Below are 22,713 nucleotides of genomic sequence, written 5' to 3' on the forward strand. Positions count from 1 at the left end.
CCAATTTTTTGAAATAACCGATTTGGTGTGGTGGGATTGTTTCCTATTTTTCTTTCCAATTATGCCCTAACTTATTACTTTATAATTCTATTTTATCTTTTACCTTTTTATTTTTATTTTAACTCCAACCTATAACCTAACTCTTTTTTTTCCTTCTGCTGCTTCCAACTCCAATGTCAGGTATAGGTTTTGCCTTCCTTTTATTTTCATTTTTTCTTCTACTACTTGTAATTCTAATTCTAGTTACTTTATTTCCAATTAGCTGTATAATATTAGTTGTTTTCAAGTGTGCAAAGCATTATTATTTATCTTTGTTCTGCCAACTCCTTCGTTCATTTCTTTATCATCATTTTTTATTTTCTTTATTTTAATAATATGAGTATTTCATTATGAATTATATGTCATGTTGTTAGAAAAATTTATGTTATATACTTTAAGTTATGGATTATATGTCATGTTGTTAGGAAATATTACTTATGATCTAAATTCTGAATGGAGTGTACTTAACATTTTATTTTTATTTTATTATTATTATGATCTAATTATGAATATACTGTACTTATTATTTTTTTAATAATATTAACTTGTTCCACTAATTTCGATATAATTTGTATGAATTTAATTGCTTAATTTTTATATAAGATATAATTGGTGATAAATTAGTATTCTTAAATTATTTTTATATGTAATTCTTGATAAATTAAATATTTAAAATAATTGAGGGTATTTTAATAAACTTATCAGTTACAATACAGTGCGACACAGTTACACCAAACAGCAAAATCTTATATTAACAACAGCAAACAATACAATTTATCCAAATATTTTATTCATAAAATGATACAATACAATACAATACAATACGATACATTATAAAACGATGGGTAACAATGATCCAAACTGAGTGTTAAATGACAATTATGGGGGTCATTGATGAATATGTAACGACAAGCTATGAATGCCAAAATCCTTTGTAACAGATTATGCATTTAATACTGAGAAATATTCTTCATTGAGTGTCATCGGGTGGCAAATGTTCGTTTGTCCTTGTTAGCAATGTTCCCTTCGGGGTCTGCCTGGTGCCAACCGAAGCTGCTGTCCTCGGTTTTGGTTCCCACTTGCTTCGTCTTCCGTCTGTCCCGGTTTCACGTATCGCTCTATTATTCGAGTATTTAATATGAACAAATTTTACCTGATAGAAAAAGCCTTCCAAATTGGTGGGTTTTTTGTCTTTTTGGAAATCAATGTCATGCAAAAGCTTTACTATTAAATTCCAACAAGTATAGACATTATCTTTCTTTATCGTCAACATTTGAAAAAGTTCAAGAATGGTCATCCTTCTAATCAGGAAATGGTTTAGTGAATTCTTGACGACCATTATGTGTTTCGTAATGTTGATTTTGACCAAAACTAGAAACAAGACGATAGCTAGGGTTTCTTCTTCCAAATTGATGTTGGGAAAATTATTCCCTATTGAAATCTTGATTTTGATAACCACGTTATTTGGGTCTTGAAATTGTTGATTGTTTCCATCCAAATAAACTCTCTTTTTTCTTTTCTTTTGGAATATGGTGAGTCCTCAAGGATTGCATGAAGAAAGATTGGTAGCTGTGGCCATTGATAAAAATAAAGGAAGCCAATATGCACTTAGATGGGCCACTGAGAATGTACTTGCAAAAGGCCAAAAGGTCACGTTACTCCATGTTCCATCAACACCTCCATCCCCAACGTCATATCACAATGGTATACGTAATGTCATAATGAATGTTTATATATGAAATTTTTTTTTTTTTTTTTTTTTTTTTTTTTTTTTTGCTTAAAACGGGAAGTAAATGCATTACGAGGAAATTAAAAGTTGGTAATTACAAACAACTAAAACTGATCGCATAGCAACCATTCCAGCATAGTCTGTTTATATGATGAGAACATATATGGTACCTTCAGATAAGCATGTTTCAGTTTTAATATTTAGCAAATGAAGTTTAAAAAGAGGAGGAAACTTTGCTTTTTAGCTTTATTGGTATATGTTTCTTGACAGTTAAATTGGTTTTGTAATCAGAATTATTTATTTCTATTTATGTAGTATCATCGCGTGTTCTTGTTTTATCCTTAATTATTTTTGGTATTTCTTTTCTTTTGCAGTAGGAGGCAATGATATTCCATCAATTGGACAAGATCCAAACAACCAATGTACAGATTTGTTTCTTCCTTTTCGAGTCTTTTGTTCTTTCAAAGAAGTGAGAAAACCAATTTATACCTTTATCATGATTTCCCTTGTTGCTAATTGTTGCAGCGACAATAAGATTCAGAAAATGAAAGTAAAAAATTATAACATTCTTTTACACAAATTTTCAGGTAGCATATGACCTAATCACACTTGAAGGTCATGACATTGCTAAGGCTCTCATTGACTATGTTTCACTATATAGAGTTCAAAATTTGGTACTTGGTTGTCCATCAAAGAATGGGATTTCAAGGTACTTTTTATATCTGTGCAAAAGTACGTTAGAATTAAAAATTAGTAGCTGCAAATTGATAGTCCCATGAACTTTAATGACAGACTTTTCACTAAAAGTGATGTTGCAAATATTGTACTGAAAAAGGCACCGAGCTTTTGCAATATTTACATAGTTTCCAAAGGAAAGGTCAGTTCAGCAAGATTGGCTTCTCACCCGTTGAAAAAGAGATCCTCGATTCCTAGCATACAAATTCCACAACGCAATTCCAACTTTGATGCAACTAGTTTCATGTAAGTGTAAATTATACACGTTTTTCAGGTTCATATTGACATGTCACTTGTTATCACATTTTAAGGTTTTTTCAGGGTATTTAGGGTTAGTGATACATATAGTAAGCATTTGTTTTTTGCCGTTTTGCATATTGTTTTGCTAAAATTGTGTTTCTCGTCTTTGTGCTACAGATATACTATTGATTTAATGGCTTTGTATTTGATCACAAAATATAAATTTTTAGTACCATGCAGCTGTAGATCTTGAGGTCACTGATGAGAAGCAAGAAATTAAGGCTGTAACATTCCAACTAGCAAGAATATTGGTTGAATGACCTTAAAACTACAATTTATGATAGACAAAAAAGAACCAGTTAAATTCAAGTATTTGACAACTTTTTTCAAATTTCTGTCACAAAATTCGAGGTCAGATGTAATACAGAGTTCTAAGTGTCAATTTTCCTATTTCCTCCTTTTCTAGGCTTGGTAATCTTGACATGTTTACATCCTTGATCATCATAATCCAAGTGTATCGATACTTCAGTAACTTTTCAAGAGGATAGCCACATTTAGTCATGAAATCTCCCATATGCATGGAAACAGGTCGCCGTTTCCGAGGCTTAGTACATCAACAAACAAGATAGCAGATGAGCTTAATGTGCCAAAAGCCGAACACTCATTTCCAGGTTCAGATAGACTGAGCACGGATAGTGTATTCCTGGATTGCTATGATAATTTAGGATGTGAATTTCAACCTCGTCGTCCTTCAAAATCTTTGAATTTCATCGACAGCAAAAGTGGTGATCACCCTACGAGTTTCATTGGATCAAAGTTGTCTGGTTTTAGTCCTACAAGGTTGGTTGATCATCTTGACTCCGCATATGACTTGCTACTATCCGAACAGGAATGTGAAGAAAACTCATTGTCCTCAGATAAAATTGTAAGTTTTAAACTTCTTTCAGCTGTGTTAAGTATGATATGAAATATTTTCCTAGAGAGAATAATTCTATTAAAAAAAATTCAGATTAAAAGTATTAAGATAGTAGCAGAGGGTTGGGGACAAAGCGTTGGTGATTATCATGAACAATGAAAACGAAAATATGTTCGTATATAAGTATAATCTAGTAGTACCCTCAGCAAATAGTTGAGTGGTTGAAATATAGGAGTAATAACTTGGACACCTAGTTCAAATCCCAATTTGTTGCAGGTGAAATTAGTTGGACTTGACCTAGAAATTGTCCAAATCTTCAGTTGCATACAAGTACTAATTTTGTGATAAGACGATGCAGATCTTGGATTTAGTAATCTTCTAGTAAACCATGATGACTTTGTCATTTGACATTCAACATACTTTGTTGGTTAGTGAACTCAGCTTTCAACAAATATTCCTATCACTTGCTTCACATGAGGTAGAAAATCAAGGTTATATTTTCTTGCAGGTTTCTTTGTGGCCTGAATCCATTATTAATGCCATTGATAATTCTATCGATTCTTGAAATAAGTTTAGGCATTTAGATGTAATTCGAGGCAAAGCAGTCTCGAAAGTGTTTGACTAAATTTTCAGATTTGACTTTTTCATGTTCGCTTGGTAGGTCATTGATTTAGGGGATAGTTTGGATCCTTAAGTTGGGTGAACATAATGATAATTAGCTGATGGAGGATGTCTTTGACAACTTTCTCACCATTGTCAACCATCTAAGTGATTGATAGATTGTGGGTCAGCGTGGTGGTGGATCGTGAACCCCTGAGATGTGTTATAGCACATGGTCAAGACACCTACTTCATAACCTTCTGGCACTCCTATCAGGGCCATATGTGAGGAGTAAAATACCATTTCCACCGTGTAGATGTCACCTGATATGTTCTTGTTAGTTGGGATAATTTGCACTTCGTTCACTCTCGAGAAAATCAGCTTCTGGTGCAAGGAGGAAGGATTTTGAAGTCTCTCCCTAAGAGGACATAGTAAGTAAGTTTGACGTATATGATAAAGACTTCCATATTGGTCGTTTTAGAGCCCACAAAGATTTCAGCAATCAGGACTCCTAATGTTGACGAGAAATCTCCTGTGAAATTTTTCATCTTGCGGCTGGTTAGAATTAGATCAGTCTTGGTTTTGGCAACCTTCTTAAAACTGTTGATCCGCATGGTGTTGAGTGGTTTTCATTAATACTGCAAGGGCTTCAACTGTTGGGTTATACGAGATAGCTTCCTAAACATGATCATTGCAGGTTTTGTTATTTCGTATGCTAGGTATTCTATTTTCGTCGCCATTTTAGATATCCTTCAGGTTCTTCCAAGTCATCGGATAGTGCAAGGAATCATTGGGGGAATATGATCACTAGTCCAATTTGGACTGCCATGTCGGTCTGCCACTCTTCTAATAAATAAGGCGATGCATATCTTTGACTGCTCTACTATCCTTCCTTAGACGCAACTTTTCCTTTCTAATAAATAAAGCGATGTATACTCTGCAACTTTTCTCAGACGCAATCTTTTGAGCGTCTTTCTTGAGTCTCTTCTCTGCTAGTTGGTTTTTGTCCTTGAGTATGCTTCGTTGAATGCCAAGGGTGCATGTTATGGTTAGTGCTACCTAGGTGATCATATGCTGTTTTTTATTGACCACCAAGGTCTCCTTCTCAATGTCGACGTCGGGTTTGATCATTTTTCCAGAAGTTATCTTAATGTTGTTGATGATTGTGATGAAAACAACATACACCCGTTTGTCGAGGTTGATTTCTACCACTCCTCTTATTATTATTCACTGAAGCTAAGAGTGGTGTGAGATTAGCTCCTTTGGAGGTTCTGATCTTAATGGTGCTTTTTATCTTTACCAGCAGTAGGTTTTGGTCTTAGTTGAAGGTGGAGTATTGGTAGATGACTACTTATGCTTTGCCCCTTTTTCTAACGTTTTCTCTCTCAACTCTGAGTTGGGAAAGGACTTGCTTAGCCTTTGACTCCTCTATCTTGAGGACAACACTTGCTTATTTTCCTTGCTTTTGGCCATCTAGAGACTTTGAAAGAGTAGATCTCCGTGTACTTTCCTCATGGATGGTGCGACTCTTCTTTGCTATTTTTGTGGCAACTTATCGAGAATTTCGTTCCCCTAATATAAAGTTTCTTTTTCTTGGTGACTTACTGTTTTTCATTCTTTCTTCTTGTTGTTAGTTCACATGCCACTTAGGTTCTAACGACTCATTGAATGGTTCCTTTACCTTCACCTTCCATTCCTTCAAGTTGGTTTCTTCACCTTGCATTTTCCCTATCTTTAGGCACTCTTCTCAGACAATTTGAAACTACTATCTTCAATAGCCTTTTGTAGTATATTACAAAAGATAGGGCAGTTGTTGGTGGAGTGACTATAGGTATCGTGCCATTTGCATTATCTTTTATTCTTTATTTCCTCAGCTGGTGGCAATTTATGTTGCTCAGAAATTTCATCAACTTGTCTTTGAATAGATAGCTGAAGGTCAGTTCACCTTAGAGATGCTGAATAGGCACTTGTCCTTGTTTTCAATGTTGAAAAGCTTCATAGTCTTTGATAGCTGTAGGTATTGATAGGATCTGCGTTTGCTGAGGAATGTTTTTAAATTTAGTTGGGTGGGCCGGATCTAAGTAAGTGACGATTGACACAAGATGTGGACTTTGACTCCATAGGCTCTCTTTTTTTCCTGCTATTTCAGTTGGGATGCATGTCACTTACTACTGTTATTTTACGCTTAGATTTCGGAGATTGTATATGACATTTGTTATGCATCTTGTAGAATACCTAGAGGTAATAAACAATTGATTCATCTACTAGTTGCCTAAGATTAACTAAATCTTCTATTGTCACCTTCAGCTGGGGTTTGTAAATCTATTGTCACAACTTTCTCTCCTTGTCTACCCAATATTGAATTGAGCTGGCTAGTAGTGAGGAGTACCATGCAAAAGCAGTCTCTGCTAGTGAAAAAGGGAGAAGAGTCGCAATTTGGGACAATTGTCTTGAGAATCTTCATGTATTTTGATTTTGAACCATCCAATATTCTCAATGGTGGACTTCCATCTTACTCGAGAAAAACTAACAAATTGTGGAGTTCGCAGTACTATCCTATCGACCCAATTTGGTTAAGGCTTTTGTACGCTTGTCTGTCTATTGACTTCAGGTTGATGCCAATGTAACACTTCATCATCTCAACTATGAAGCTTAATCATACAGATAATGGGTTTTTGTTGGATTTGGCATAGGAGCCAATGTAGGTTGTTTTGACCTTGGTGGAGTAGATGCATGCCTCGCAGGCAGAGCTTTGAAGTGTTGCTAGTTTGGGATAGCTAAGGAATCAAGCATGAAGAGGGAGGATTATGTCATGGCTGCTCTGTTGTATAATTAATTGTGTCCTTTCATACACACTCTAAGTAACTGCAAGCAATACCTCTGTTTTATGAGTTAAAGATGAGAGGAAATGGAGGAGTGCCATAATTTATAGGTGAACCTATGGTACTCGCCAAAAATTGACTTTCTCATATTAAAGATCAGATGGTTCTACTAGGTAAGTTGGTTCATGTTGAAAGAAATAGTCAGCTGGAGCTGTCTATGATGGCCATAGTGTGAAATGTTTCTACACTGTAAGGTGGAGCCACCATAAGACTTGGGCCTTGATAGGACTATGAAAGTTGTTGGTTAACACTGATAGTTGAATATTCATTCTGTTGCCTAGCATTTCGAAGCTCCAGCTCCCTAGACAAATAGTGCTAGTTTTGCATCGTGGGTTTGATGACATTGTTGATGTTGCTAAGTCACTGCATCGTGTCAGTGATCTAATGGTGATTTGATCCTTAATTAATGATGTGGTTGCAATCTCTAGAAGTGGAGTACGAAATCCTTCATTTGGGGAGACGTATGTACACTAGCATTAACTGGTGGAGTTGGGGCACCAAATGTCGAACAAATAACTCTCAGACCGACCTTTCTCTAGAGGATTATATGCTATTATTGGAATACTTTTTCCAGATCATAAGTACATATGCCAAGAAAAATTATATTTAGCGGAAGTACTGCTCTAACGATTCGTACTTGAGCGTCCCATCAGATGTGCCTGAGAATTGTGGGTTAAATAGTTGGAGTAGACTAAGAGTATACCAAATCTTCAGTACCACATGATTTTCCTATTTGTAATCAGACGATTTAGCATAGATAAAGGGACTCTAGTTCTCCTAATACATTTCCAGGTGTAGTAAAGAAAGTTCAGGCTGTACAAGTCACATTTTGAAGCTTTACGAGGAATGTTTTATCTGTGGTAGCATTGGCATAATTTAGAGCTATGAAATCTACAAAGAAATTCATCACTGTATGTAGTAGTGATATTTACAAAAGAAAAGTTGGTCATTAACGGTCCCAAATCACCATCTTAATATATGTTCCAAACTCTATCCTTAAAGCATGGGCACGGTCCAGTCAAGGTGGTAGTATAGTGCACTTTGTGTCTGGCAGACCTCTTTACATGTCAGTCGATCATGTGGTTGGAAGTGTTGAACCAATATCTCTTTTTCCCAAATTGCAATGGAGTATTTACTTGATTGGCTCTTCCCTAAATAAAACCCTGTGAGACAGTTAATTTTTTTAACTCCTTTGCCTACTCTAGGAGCGTTGTTTGTTGGCTGTGGACTAGGTTTTTCTTGCTAGTTCAATAAAATTTTGAGTTGTGTTTAGTAAAAGGGAGGGATATTTGTTTTACAGTCGGGGTTCTTCATTGTGAACTAAAAAGTGATTGGCTGATTAGTGAGGTCTTGAATACGTCACAGAATTTATGATCGGCTATTTCATTTTTGCTTTAGCAAGTAGGCGATGCGAAAAGGCTGAAAATTCCAACTGGCATCATTGTCCATAGTCATTTTGGGAGAAGTCCAATTGCATATCTAGTCAAATTTGGAGCTCCAATATGGCGGTACCACATTACAACACTAACAAATCTACTCCAATCTTGATGTGGTGATTCACCTGATATCTGTTGTTGTGGATTGTAACAGACTATTTGGTGGACCAATTGTGGTCCGTGCAAATTGTTGCAAACCTACTAAATCTCTAACATTGGGTAGAGTGAAGAGGCATACACCTGAATAAGGGGTATTATCACTTTTAGTCCGCGTCAGAAATTATTTACATCCGGTTCAAATTTGTATAATTTTTGTATATAACATACAGAATGTATATATATACAAAAAATATACAAAAATTATACACTTTTTCGGCTATTTTTTAGAGTGGCTATACAGTGTCATTTTTTCCCTAAATAATGAGTTGGCCCTTTAAGTAATATGAGTTTTTAACTGAAACATAATTATTTTTAGCTTAAAATTAAATCAATTAAATATCGAAACATATCTTTTGAAGAACACAGTCAATAACATCATAAAGATATTCTGTTTTCAGATTAATATTGTTTGATTTGCTAGTGGAATTTTAACATTTGGCATGTTAAATTTGTCAGAAAGAAATGGAAGAAAAGATGAGAAGACTAGAGTTACAAACAATTCAGACTATGGAAATGTACCATGCAGCCTGCAAAGAAGCGCTACGAGAGAAACAAAAGGTAAAGAATTAAATTGCCTTTTTAATCAATAAATCATGATGTAAAGAAATTTGCTTACACCGAAATTTGAAGGTGGGCGTAGAAGGGGAATAGTCTGACCTTCTCAAATTGAACCTGTTTATCTTTTGACTTACTATCGAATATACTAGCTGATGAATTCGGCTTCCACAGATAACCAATCTCAGCAAACACAAAAATTTTCTGCAAAAACGTTTTTAGTTTTGAAGTATCCTTTTTAATGACATTCAAATAATCTGCTTTCATTAGTTTTTCTCTCTAATTGCACAATTTTGAATAGGAGCCAATTTTCAATCGATATGCTGAAATTGAAATAAAAAATAAATAAGAAGAGGAGCCAATTAGATACAAATAATGAATCGTAATAGAAATAGAAAATAAAGTTCAGGTTCGAATTCCATAGAATAGACACTCATACAATTAATACCTTCCAACTCAATTCAAACAATCACTCCTTAATGTCTATTCAGGATTTAACATGAACCTACTTATATTCCTTGTCAATTACTTTAATTTTTTGTTTGACAAAAATTTCTCTACCATCTTAGGAAACAATAGCACAATGAAAAAGAGTGATCAAAATTATCGAAAGACATGCAAATGTCAAAATACTACTTTTGTACATGATACTTTTGACTCTGTGCATGAACCGAATCTTTGTTCTTATTATTAGTGTCATTTAAACCTTAATTAGGCGTACGTTAGTGTGCGCATTTACTTATATTTGTACCACAATCATACATTTTTAGTTTTAAGTTCCGTATAATATATGCTTTTACCTTTTGTCTCCACTTATGAAAGTATTGATAGGTTTTCAACATACATTCCTCTTGAGCCTGGGGTCTATTGGAAACAGTCTCTCTACCTTTACAAGATAGGGATAAGGTCTGCGTACACATTACCCTCCGTAAATCCCACTTGTGGGACCGCACTGGGTATGTTGTTGTTGATTCATCATTTATACATTGGCATAATACCTCAGGACCCCTGACTCGACACTTTTTATTCGGTGCATACCTGAAATAATTTTTAATCCTAATTATCTCCTGATCGTGGCACTTTGATAGTCTTCACTCCCTGAACTTGGCCGTTTGATAGCGTCCGTAAGTCATACCATCATATAGTTTTGTATAATTATGTGCTATATATGTGTTAACAGTTTTGTCATATTTAGGTTAAGGAACTTGAGAATTTGAGGAAGGAAGATGAGAAGAACCTGGTAGAAGCGAGGCGTCAAAAGGAAGAGGCATTGGCCTGTGTTGCGAAGGAAAAAGCATTAAGAATGGCATCAAAGGAAGAGGCCAAAGCAGCTCAAAAAAAGGCTGAAAGAGAGGCACAAAGGAGAAAGCGTTCGGAAAGGAAAGCACAAAAAAAATCCGAGGCCAAGAAGACTGCACTAAAGTCCTTAGTTCACTCCCAAAAGGCCATAAAGTATCAAAGCTTACTTAGGATACTTGTGGTTTTGATAATTTTTTACGTTTATTTCTTTGAGTTGAGATGAACCTTGAGTCAATAGAGAAGAAAAAGAGAGGGATATGTTTGGTATGTTATCTATTTTTGCTTAATTTTATTAAATATTAAGAAAGTAATATATTTTTTGAGTGTCTACGAATTACGTGCGTATGACTGAAATAAAAAGAAGAAAAGAGAGACTTCATGTAATTGAGAGCTTTGTGCAAGTAATGTTGTGCTCGAGGTTAATAACTAATCACCTACTACGTTTTTACTTTGGAACAAAAGTAAAATTATCTCTGTATGATATATAGGTCATGGTTCGAGTTAAGAAATCAGGCACTAACACTTGCTCCATGCTAGGTTACACACTTTCTTGAGGTGCGGCCCTTCCCTTACCCTACGTGAATGCATCACACAAGGATGCTTCATGCATCGGTTTGTCCTTATATGTGCGTGAAGAGAAGGGGGCGGACGTAGGCAGCATATATTGTCTTTCCATCAAGTATAATCAATAGGATATATTTTCATCTGATATTTGTGGAAGTTAGTTCGAAAAATATAACTCGAAAACAATACAAATCTCTTGTTCTTTGAAGTCAATAATCGGATAAGTCAAAGAATTGGCATATCTTTCAAACCATAATTTGGATTAGGTTATAAGAGAGTGAACAAACAACAGAATCCTCCATGCTCCCACAACCACATCTCATCCTAACCGTTGAAATATCCTTCAATACAACTCAAGCCAAAGAACAATTTGCACTCCCTTTCCTCAAGAAAACGAAGCCACTCATTTCAATTATTCGTATAACGGATGTATAGGGTAAAATTAGCATATGACATGTGAATGTTCGTCAAGTGAACAGGTGGCCGTAAAGACACTTAGGAGATGAGTCAGCAAATAGCTGACACCGGATCTAAGCATGCGGCCGATGTTGTATGAGTCTCGGTGACATCAACACCGGAGAGAAGAATTTGAAAGCAAGATACCAATTAAAGAAGACAACATTAAAGGAGCAGCCATTACAAAGAATCTTAGTATTTACACTCAATCGCTATGCGGCTATCAAGAGGGGTCTTTATTCACTTTACACTCTGTTTGGATCATTGTTCCCCATCGTTTTATAATGTATTGTATGGTATTGTATTGTATCGTTTTATAAAATACAATATTTGGATAGATTGTATTGTGTGTTATTGTTAAATAATATTTTGCTGTTTGGTTTGACTGTATCGTACTGTACTGTAACTGATAAGTTTACTAAAATGTCCTCAATTATTTTAATATTAAAATTTTCAAAATTATGCATAAAAATAATTTAAAAAACAAAACAGAAGAAGGCAAAACACCTTAAGAAAGTATAACAAAGGAGCAAGACAGAAGAAGGCAAAACAAAAGAGCACAACTAAATAGAATTGAGTTAAAAACAAATTAGGAGAAAAAAATAAAACTGAAGGCGGCAAAACACCTTTAACAATGGCGGTAGAAGTTCTGGAAACAAACAAAGCAGGTTATAGCTTGGAGATTTGGAGTTAAAATTGAAAAAAGGTAAAAGGTAAAATAGAACTGTGGAGTAATAAGTTAGGGCATAATTGGAAAGAAAAATAGAAAACAATCCCACCACACCAAATTGGTTGTTTTAAAAAAGGGGACTTTTCATTGTTCTGGAACAATGGATTTAACAATAAAATACAACCAATTTTAATGAAACAATCAAAACAAACATTGTTTTGCCATAACAATACAATACAATACAACGGGGAACAACCATCCAAACAAGCTGTTAAAGAGTAGCTTGATTTGGGGATTTTGTCTCCCCTAATTTAGCTATAAGGACATGAAATATTTGTAGGAAAAAAGGCTTATTCTACTCTCTTATTCTGTTAACACCATTTTGCTAAATACTTTGTTCTTGTTCTTGCTTTCGAAGAAGCTCAATTCAAAGTCATGCTTGTATTTTCTTCAAGTATTCTTAATTAATTTACTTATGCTCTTTGTTACTTTATATTTTTGAATCAATTTAATTCACATGTCTATAAACTACGTTACAAATTTAACTGTATCATTTTACAGGGAAACAGTTTGGCGCCCACCGTAGGCATAGACAATTGTGATGTTACTTTGATCCATTTATCTTTTACTAACATATTTTGACGCTTTTCTTTAGTAAAGCAAAAACAGATGTGGCACCTAATAATGTCAACAACTCACTCAATGTTGGGACAAATAACGAGCGTGAGGATAATTTCTGTGGTGGGGATCAACATAATGATTCGACCTGTGAAACCTGCACGCCGGAAATGAGACAACTCCAGTCCGGCAAGAACAGAATACTCGGCGTGCAAGGAGTCCTACCCCTGGTGATATGGATGATGAACCCGTCGCCGAATCGGTGAAAGTTCTGAGAGCATAGAAAAGGGAAATTTTGAATCATCTCTCAAGATAGGACTGGATAATGACTGAGCTCCAGCAAGCACTATCGGTTGCCTCGAATAATTCCACTAGAGGAGTTCGAGCCCCTCCTAGCGTGCCAGCAAATCAGATATTGTCCTTATTGAATTGCCCAAAGACGATATATTTAATCATGATTTGGCAGATGCACAGAGTTAGAAAGATGATAGTGATTATGACAACAGTGCTGATGGGTCTGGAGATGATACACCCTTCCTTGATGAGGGCGACGATGATGAGGACACGTGCTTTACTGATGAGAATGAGAATGAGCAACCTGACTTGACGAGGGAGCATGATGTCACAAATGAGCATGCTCCATATATGCAGACTCCACCTACCGTTAGACCTAGAGTGTACGAGTCCCATGTGCCCTTTCATTCAAAGGAGATTCCCTACCTTGATCAGTTGCCCAGTATGCGGATGTGGATGCCTTCACAAGGGATCTTGATGATATTCGTACAACAATGTGGGATGAATCTAGACCAACAGAGCTTTCAAGGAATATGATTTTTGCTGATAAAGCGTGCCTTAGCAGGGCGGTGTGAATTTACAGCATAAAACACTATCGTGAGATCGAGGTTCATGGGTCATCTACACAAGTTTATAAGGTTATTTGTCATAGATGGTTTCAAGGTTATAAGTGGATGTTGCGTGCGAGAAAGTTGAAAAAAATATGTGGATGGTGGGGAAATACATTGGCAACCACACATGTGATATGACACATTCAATGAGAATCATTTTAACTTGAGTGTTGACTTGATTTCCCTTGTCTTGATTCCACACATTGAATCGTTCATAATGTGCAAGATTAAAGAGTGTATAACATCTGTCCACCAGGTATATGGATGTACCATTACCAAAAGAAATGGCATTTCTCGGACGTAAACGTGCGTTTGAGGTTGTTTATGGTAATTAGGATAAGTCATTTGCCGTTCTACCTAGGTACATGGCTGCTTTGCAACACTTTAACCCCGGGACTGTTGTTGAATAGAAGCTTGAGCTTCGATAATGTTATCACATGCAGAAGCGGAATAAGACCAGTGGTGTCTCTCATGGTGCCCATGAACACCCTGCACAGCTGCCTATAAAGGCAGGCTAGAACAGCTCCATCCCAGCTATACGTAGGTAGCTCATCTAGCTGCTCTAAATGATGCAAAACTCGCAAGCTAATAAGGTTTCTCGAAGTATTCAGGAAAAGAATACCACCAAATATCATCAATAGCAATAACCTCGTCTGCCGCTCTATAGCCTCTACCAGTGAGTCATACGTGATCTCCGCGTGCAACGCCTCCAGATGCTACCTAAAGGGCGACAACTGCAATCGACTAGCAACACTCATAGCAGTCGGCTCCGTAGGCTAGAAATCGGTGAGCCTCTGCAACATATGTAGATAGTCGTCTCTCGTATAATCCCTAAGAGCCCGCGGGTAGCTGATAGCCATACCATCAACGGGCAACCCGAATTGAACCTCCACGTCCTGTAGCGTGATGGTAGCCTCACCAATAGGTAGATGAAATGTGTGAGTCTCCGGTCTCCACCACTCTATCATAGCCGTGATCAGGGGTCAGTCGAACTGTAACCGACCGATCTCTATAATCTGGTAAAACCTCGTTCGCTGAAGACATGTAACTGTACGGGGATGAAGTGGGTGGTCCCTAATGAACTTTCAAAGATCGTCTATACGTCTAGGGTGGAAGGTCTGGGACAGCAACTGTCCATCCCATGTGTGTGAAGACCTATGACCATCCTCGAACAACAGTAGCTCTAGAACAGCAGGTCCAAGATGCACTGGCGGAGGATCCATGACGATGTCTGTAAATTGAATAATATTAATTAAAGTATTTTTCTCTTTAATCGTTTAACATCTTTAAATATATTGCGATATTTTTTATATTAATATTTAATCGATAAATTTTTTATATTATTACTTAGGTTGATAAATAAAATATTTATTTATATGTTAGTTTCTTAGATTATTCGACTAAAATTCGGCAGGGTTTTGTTTGAACTGTCAACTTTTTTTTCCAGATTTTTTCGGGTTATAAGAAAATTTTTATATTTATTTTCTAAACTAATCTCGATATTTTTAATAATTATTCATATAAAAGATATTACTAAATTTTTTTGCGTTCATAACGATTTATGTCTTAATTTAATACTATTAAACAAACAAAAACAACACAATCTCTTTTACGTACTGTCAATTTTTTAACAATCTTATTCCTAATTAAAATAATACTAAATACTTAATTTGTTTTACTATTTGATATTATTTTTAAAACTGTACTATTAAGTATTTATTTCATTCATAACGATTTGTATGTTAATATTTATTTTTACACAAAAATCCGACAGCGTCTCTTTTGTACTGCCAACTAATTATTTTATGATTCATTTCTAATTTTTTATTGTTATCTAATAAAACATTTACTATACACTTAATAATTGATTAAAATTTGATCCATAATTGAATACTCTAACCGGGTTAGTTAGTGAGGACACATTATTTTTAATCTACACTAAAGAATACTAAAGGCACACTATTCTAAATGGCCATAAATAACATCAACTAACATAAATTAGAATTTATTATTAGTTACACTACACTAACGGGCACTACATAACACTAAAAGGCACTAAATAACACTAAAGTCACATATTATTCACAGTAAACATATAATAATATGTACAACTATAAAAACAGTAAACATATAACACTAATTATTCAACAAAGGAACAATATACAATTTTCATAATATTTTGCACATAAATAAACTAATCCGGGTAAAAAACGAAAAAAATAAAATTTCACAAAACAATCACAAAAGCATACAATACAGTAGTAACAACTAATTACTCAATTATATACATGACTTATACTAAAAAGGTGATTCAGAATACCTCTTTTTCGATTTTTTTGAATGGAAAGAATGAAGATTTGCTCACCAAATTGGGCAATAAAAAAGTTTCACTACACGACAACGCCTTGAATTGAGTGTTAGATCACTAAAACAATCACGGGACAAGATTTCGGGGGAGGGGTGGACTCGAATGGAGTTTTTAGCTTTTAAAAATAGGGGGACCCTTTTTTGGAGTCCTGTCGTTAAGAAGGAGGCTGGCCTATTTTAAATAGGTGTAGCGCATATATTAGATGCGCTATGCCTATCTGTCTTTTCACATTCAGGTATAGTGCATCTAATATATGCGCTATACCAAAACTTTGACCGCCTTTTGAGCGCATGAAAACTATACTTTCACGGACAAACGTGTCGTTAAGATATAGCACATGAATTTCGTGCGCTATATATAAAAAGGTTACCAAATATTTTTTTTTAACCTATTTTGGTGCTTTGAGTCCAAAAAGCCTAACATATTGGTTCCCTACTCGGACGTAAACGAACCATGAAAATATTGGAAATGAGAGAGTACTACTATTATGATTTACGTGACTCTTTATATTCTCCACCTCCCCTGAAAACCAGAGGTGTCAAAAGGGAAGAAAACTGGTGCTTTTCATCCATACCCATCTCTCTCTCTATTTCTAAACCCAAGAAGCCTTCTCTCTTTGCGATCTGTAAAACCTCAATTGAAATTAAGGAACAGAGGGAGACCCTATAAGGAGTCTCTCTTTGTTCCGAAAATGGCTGAAGTGAGGGGTCACAAGAAGAAGAAAATATCGATCGATCTTTCCGTTTTTGCCCTCACTGATAACAACACTAACTCGTCCAAATCTTCTCCTAACAAGTTTGAAGACCCAAATGGTAATGGTGTTGGGCTTGGAATTGTTGCAGCCATGTCCAATAATAATCACAATAGTAATAATAATAAAACTGCAATTCTGGCTATTTCCCCTAGATTAACTTCAAACCCAATCCCAATTTTGGCTAATAATTGTATTCCTAAGAAGAATAAGGAGGAAATGGAGATGTGTGAAGAGTACACTTGTGTGATTTCTCATAAGGGTAACAATTTGGTTAAGAAAAGGGAATACTTTGATGACCAATTCATAGGGAATGGCTATCGGAAAAAAGCAACTGCTGCCACTGCCGCCTCTGCTCCGCATGAAGCTTTTAGGACAGCGGATTTTCTCAGTACTTGCTCTTTTTGTCAGAAGCAGCTTCAGGGGTTGGACATTTTCATTTACAGGTTCACTTTCCAACTCTTCATTTTGCTTTTGAGCTTTTATTGAGTTTGGTCATACAATTTGTGCTGCTTTTCTTGAATCTATGATTCAAAGGCTTTAACTGTGGATTAAATTGAGAATTGTGTTAACAAGCTCTATATTCAAGTCAACCTTAGAGTATATAATAACTTTTATTTCCTTTTCGATCGTTTCAATTGTAATGGAAATTCATTTGATAACTTTTTTTATCGATGAATATGATAGCTAGACCACGGGGAAGTAGTTTGCTTAACCCAACCGGAGTATCCTCAAGTCCTATCAGTAATGATGTTGATGTTATTTGGCTTTTTACCTTATGTGGATAGTATTTTTATTTGCTTTCAAAATGTAATTCATATTTCCTTTGGTGTCAAAATGCAGTTAAAATAATATCTGAATGATCTTGTATTGGTGTATTGGTGGTCGAGAATTATGGTCTGAGACTGATCATTCAATTCATATTGCTGAAGCTTAAAACATAACTGTTTCTTCGAATGTGGCCTCTCTACCTTTATATTCGTTGGCTAAGTTCTGGGTTAGAATCATGATTATCCTATGCTATTTACTCTTTTTTTTTAAATCTACTTATCATGAAGCATATACTGCAAAGGGGAACATGTTGATGCAATCCATCAGTTCTTTAAGCTGCGATCGAGCATCCACATGAATCTGATCGGATATTTGTGGATGTCCAAGTTTTCCATCTGCTCGGTATTGGTTGAGGAAACTGTTATGCCCTTTTAGGTTTAGAGAGTTTAAAACAGAGATGTTCTAAGGGGTCGTTTGGTTGGAGTACGGGAATAACTAATCCTAGCAAAAAAACTCGCATAAGATAGTACATTATTTGGTTGGGCGTAGGAATAATTAATCTCAGTATAAAAATTGTCATTAGATAACACAATGTTTTGTTGGCGTACTAAATAATATCTCCACTAAAATATGTGGGAATCTATTTCTTATTTAATACAGGATAAAATGTGGAATTAAAAAACGTGTATTAGCAATGCAGAAATTAGACTATTTAAAGGCAGAAATGCCTTTTTTGAATAATTAATGCATATATAACAATCTCATCATTAGTAATCACAGCATAACAATACCTTTGCTATCAATCACCCATAAAATCGCTCATTATTAATCACCACATACACAATTGCTGCATTACTAATCCCTGCATAACTTACTTTTAAACCAGATGACCCCTAACTTTGTCAGGTAGTAAATGTTCTATCTTTGTTTTATTGCAAACCTATCGATACTTTTATAGGCTTGAACATTAAGATTGTTCCTATACAAGGGGAGCCATTGGAGGGCTCAGGTTGTTGTCAGAGATTGCTTGGCAAGTTAAATTATCTTAAGATCACAAAATTTGACATTTTGCTTACTGTCAATTTGGGAAGACAGTTTCTCCAAACCTCGGCATAATACTCATTTGAATGTAGTGACTCACATTCTAAGGTATATCAAAGGTTCATATGGACAAGGTTTATTGTATGAAGATAGAAGACATGCAAGAATTTTTGGGTATCTTGATGTAGACTGGTGAGATCATCTTCAGATGTTCACTCCACGGCATTGTGTTCTAATTGGAGGAAATCTGATATCATAGAATAGCAAAAGGCATGGTGTAGTAATTAGACCAACTACAAATACAGTATACCAAACGATGAGTTTGGCTACACATGAGCTTATATTGGCTAAAGCGAATTATCCTAGAGTTGAGGTGTGGGGAGATGCACAATGAAATTGATATGTTACAATCAAGCTGCAATACACATTGCTTTGAATCAATGCTTCACGAAAGAATACAACATATAGAAATAGATTGTCATTTTATTCAACTAAAGACTGAATTGGGGTGCCTTGTGACATCAGTTAGTAGATGTTCTTACAAAATCACTTGTTACTCTAGAGTTGAGTATATGGCACGACCCCCTCCCCTAGTAGGAATATGATAGGCACTCGGAGGTTCTAAGCCAGCCTGACCGAACCATTCATAAATCCTCTCACACTTAATTCAAACTTATCATGACTACCTGAATTCTTGGTTTACTAATGTTGGGTTCACATTTTATGTTGTCCAAGTTCCAGATGTCCAGTCTCTTACGTGCTGGCGGTTTAAGTATTCCACACTAGTTGAGGGAATGAGATGCTGTCTTCTTATATGATATTTGGCAATCCTCACCTAGTGACCACACTTTTTTGGCTTGAGTTATCCCATGTTCCATTTTCTTTACATAGAAGATGGCAGGGAAATATTATATGCATGATATAAACATTTCAACTGAAGAACATAGGCAAGAAAACAATATCAAAACTTGAGGTGATTTTGGAGAACTTGGAAGTTTTAATGCATACATAGAACCTTCGTAGGCACGACTTTATATTGTAGGATTATCTTTAACAATGTTTTATTGCCAATTGCAACTTTAAGGTGATCCAAATATCATTAGCGTGCATATTGGATGCAAATGAAGATATCTTTCTATTACGGGGATATTCTTGGTGCCTACCTGTTTGCCAGAACACCAGTGCTGAAGATCTTAGATGCTATTACCTATATTTGTACATCTGTGACAGTTAAGGTTGATAGAGATTTCTGAGCTTCTACTCATAGCTTCTTTTGAGCCGTTTTGTCTATGTTATTAATTTGATTCATAATCTTGGCCATATAGGGTGCAGTCACCTAGGAGCTTTAACTAATAGTTATTCCTCCTTTGCATTCTGGTTCTTACATTATTTTATATTCTTGTTTTTATATAATTATCATCAGTCTTGGGCCATTGGTATCTTGGTCCAAGTTGAAAATAATTCTGGACATATGCTTCTCATATTTTACTAGTTTATACGTGTATATCCTGAAGAAGGGCAATAAATTCTTTGACAAGATTTAAATTAAAAATTGTGCTTAATTTACACGGTTATTTCTCTCTGATTGTCAGTCACTGAGAATCTACTCAAGTAAATTGTTGATGTTGTGCTTGTATCACTTTGTTATCTTCATAGCTCAAACTAAGCAAGTGCTTCGGAGCTTTTAATATAAACATGATTTTATTTTGGCGCCTTTTATTTTTAATTTGCTTTCTTGGAAACATTTGCAGAGTTATTACCTAATTCTCTGTGGTAAATCTTAATTCTGTGTTTTGAGACCCATGAAGGTTGTATTCCCTTATTTTAGAACTCATCTAAATTCTAAATTCTAAATTGCTCGGACTCTTCACTTTAGGTGCCGCACCCGCATCGATACGACGTGGGTGTGGGACCCCTATTGGATCTAGTCAACCGATTTTGGGTACTTTGACCAAAATCGGCGAAGAAATTTGGGACAAGTACAATAATTTTTTAAATCAACACAAAAGCTAGGCACCCAAGGGTGTGGTCTAGTGGTCAATGAAGTGGGTTGAGAACATGAGGTTTCAGGTTCAAATACCAGCGGAGTAAACACGGTGATTTCTTTCCATCTGTCCAATAGACAGAGTTTCATGGTACCTGGTGCTGGTGGGAGGTAGTAGGTATCCGTGGGGCGCGGAATTAGTCGAGGTGCGTGCAAGCTGCCCCAGACACCATGGTTATTGTAAAAAAAAAAAAATACTAGGGTAAAATTGAAGAAAATGGAAACCTTGTATATAGAAATTTCTATGTCAGTCCTTTTCCTTTTATCTCATTCTCGGATTATCCTCTTGATCAACATTTTCTCCTTCTCGGAATACCTTGTAAATTTTTCACATAATGTCTCATAATGTAGACATATTTTTATAACTCTATTTTTAGATATTTGAATTAATTTTAGCCAAATTTTCGCACCCTTATCCATACGTGGACTGTGACTGTACCCCTGAATAGGATCCGACCTCTAGATCAGCACCCTTATTGGACACCCGTACCCGAGCAACTTAACTAAAATTTAGCCTTTGTGTGGCTTGTGGCAGATGCTGATATTGCGTTTGTTATGAGGGTGGTGATATTTTTAATTTCTTTTTTGCTTTCTGCATTTGTCAATTAATATCTCCTAGTTATGTGCTGTTTAATTCCAAACATTCTTAGACTCTTTTTATCTTCTTGCTGCGCTATTGAGTTGTCCTAGCTGGAAATAGTTCAGGTGGCTTTATTTGTCAATGTAATATTGAAGCTTAAGGGGCTTTAGGTAGGAAAGCACCACATGGTTTTCACTTGTTCATTAGATTTCGGTTGTTTCCTCCAGGTACTGCAATATATCTTGTTTGTTTATGCATGGTGGTGTGTATTTTCTATTTGGTGAATATTACATATGGAGTAAGGAAAGATAAATCTTATGTTGTTCCTGTCTTGTCAAGCTTGAGGAATGCTTTCTGAGATCACCTCTTTTGTTATGTAATGCTAATTAATGCAGAGGAGAGAAGGCATTTTGTAGCTCAGAGTGCCGTTGCAAGCAAATCTCAATCGATGAGCAGAAAGACAAGTGTGGTTCTGGAGCCATGAAATCGCCCGAGTACTCTGCCTCCCCTTGCTCTGGTCCAATGCAGTTTTCCACTGGTGTTGCTGTGGCATAAGTCTTGTATGGTACGCAAATCAAACTAATAAATAAGGAAACGGTTTTGGAAAGCTAACCCAATAAGATTTTGTCATAAGAAGATTTATGTTCAGTTTTGAGCAGGCAATCTCTCTGTATGGAATGTTGTTCAGCCTGCCCCTATTGAGAGGAAGGAAGAGGGCTTCTTATTTTTCTTAAACCCATAGACAAATTCATCTATAAAAATTAATCATTATTCGTTCTTTCCTTGCAAGTCCTAATATCAACCTACTGATGATATGTTCCGTTTCACTGGTCTTTCGCATCTGCATAACTTGATCGATTTCGTCCTTATAAATATTCATAGTTTGTACCTGCAACAACTAGGTCATTCATTTTGTCCACTGATAATTAAACATCCCTTCTGTTGAAGGAGACAAATAGAGAGAACAATGGCTTCCGAGCAAAAGTGCAGTGGTAGATTATTTAGGAAAAGATATCCTCGTATCTTATTCTTAATCCATTTAAAGATTCAAATATGATGAGACTTTAACATCATGCTTAATCGAACAAGAAGTTGAATGCAGTGAAACAAAAGTAAATATTCATTAGGCACTACCTTATCATGCAGTCCGTACCATATCAAGCTGGATATAAAGATGTGATTTATGTGAAAACATTCCAATCAAGGCGTACTTATGTTTGCCAAGGTATCAAACTCCAAAAGTTTCCCATTGCAATACTGCTTCATCATGGATATACGTAATAAGAATGTATTACAAGTGGACAGATTTTGTTAAAGAATTAGAAGGCATAATAATGTTCAGTTGGTGAGATTCT

General features: G+C 35.6%; 2 protein-coding genes across 6 annotated transcripts; both read left to right on the top strand.

Moving 5' to 3' along the window:
- On the top strand, positions 1,145 to 10,920 carry LOC109226805 (U-box domain-containing protein 35-like). Of its 5 annotated transcripts, XR_002068149.1 has the most exons (8): positions 1,145 to 1,743; positions 2,143 to 2,237; positions 2,356 to 2,477; positions 2,561 to 2,749; positions 3,332 to 3,668; positions 9,193 to 9,294; positions 10,123 to 10,247; positions 10,487 to 10,576. XR_002068149.1 is itself a non-coding variant. In XM_019391673.1 (7 exons), exons 1-7 carry the CDS (start codon positions 1,569 to 1,571, stop codon positions 10,811 to 10,813), a joined length of 1,347 nt encoding a protein of 448 aa, XP_019247218.1. In that variant the 5' UTR covers positions 1,165 to 1,568; the 3' UTR covers positions 10,814 to 10,920. The 5 variants fall into 5 exon arrangements, 4 of the variants coding, with proteins under 4 accessions (XP_019247218.1, XP_019247219.1, XP_019247221.1 ...); XM_019391673.1 differs by lacking the exon at positions 10,123 to 10,247 and having other exon boundaries at positions 1,165 to 1,743; positions 10,487 to 10,920; XM_019391674.1 differs by lacking the exon at positions 10,123 to 10,247 and having other exon boundaries at positions 1,655 to 1,743; positions 2,143 to 2,190; positions 10,487 to 10,920.
- On the top strand, positions 16,667 to 22,140 carry LOC109226806 (protein MARD1-like). Its single transcript, XM_019391677.1, has 2 exons — positions 16,667 to 17,368; positions 21,754 to 22,140. Exons 1-2 carry the CDS (start codon positions 16,863 to 16,865, stop codon positions 21,911 to 21,913), a joined length of 666 nt encoding a protein of 221 aa, XP_019247222.1. The 5' UTR covers positions 16,667 to 16,862; the 3' UTR covers positions 21,914 to 22,140.

The sequence above is a fragment of the Nicotiana attenuata genome, chromosome 6 (assembly GCF_001879085.1).
Source record: "Nicotiana attenuata strain UT chromosome 6, NIATTr2, whole genome shotgun sequence".
In the NCBI taxonomy this organism is placed as follows: Eukaryota; Viridiplantae; Streptophyta; class Magnoliopsida; order Solanales; family Solanaceae; genus Nicotiana; species Nicotiana attenuata.

Coding starts and splice junctions, on each gene's coding strand:
- LOC109226805 (XM_019391673.1), top strand. CDS start 1,569: ATGGTGAGTCCTCAAGGATTGCATGAAGAAAGATTGGTAGCTGTGGCC. Junction 2,238..2,355: donor TCTTTTGTTCTTTCAAAGAA/GTGAGAAAACCA, acceptor ACAAATTTTCAG/GTAGCATATGACCTAATCAC. Junction 2,478..2,560: donor TCAAAGAATGGGATTTCAAG/GTACTTTTTATA, acceptor CTTTAATGACAG/ACTTTTCACTAAAAGTGATG.
- LOC109226806 (XM_019391677.1), top strand. CDS start 16,863: ATGGCTGAAGTGAGGGGTCACAAGAAGAAGAAAATATCGATCGATCTT. Junction 17,369..21,753: donor TTGGACATTTTCATTTACAG/GTTCACTTTCCA, acceptor TAATTAATGCAG/AGGAGAGAAGGCATTTTGTA.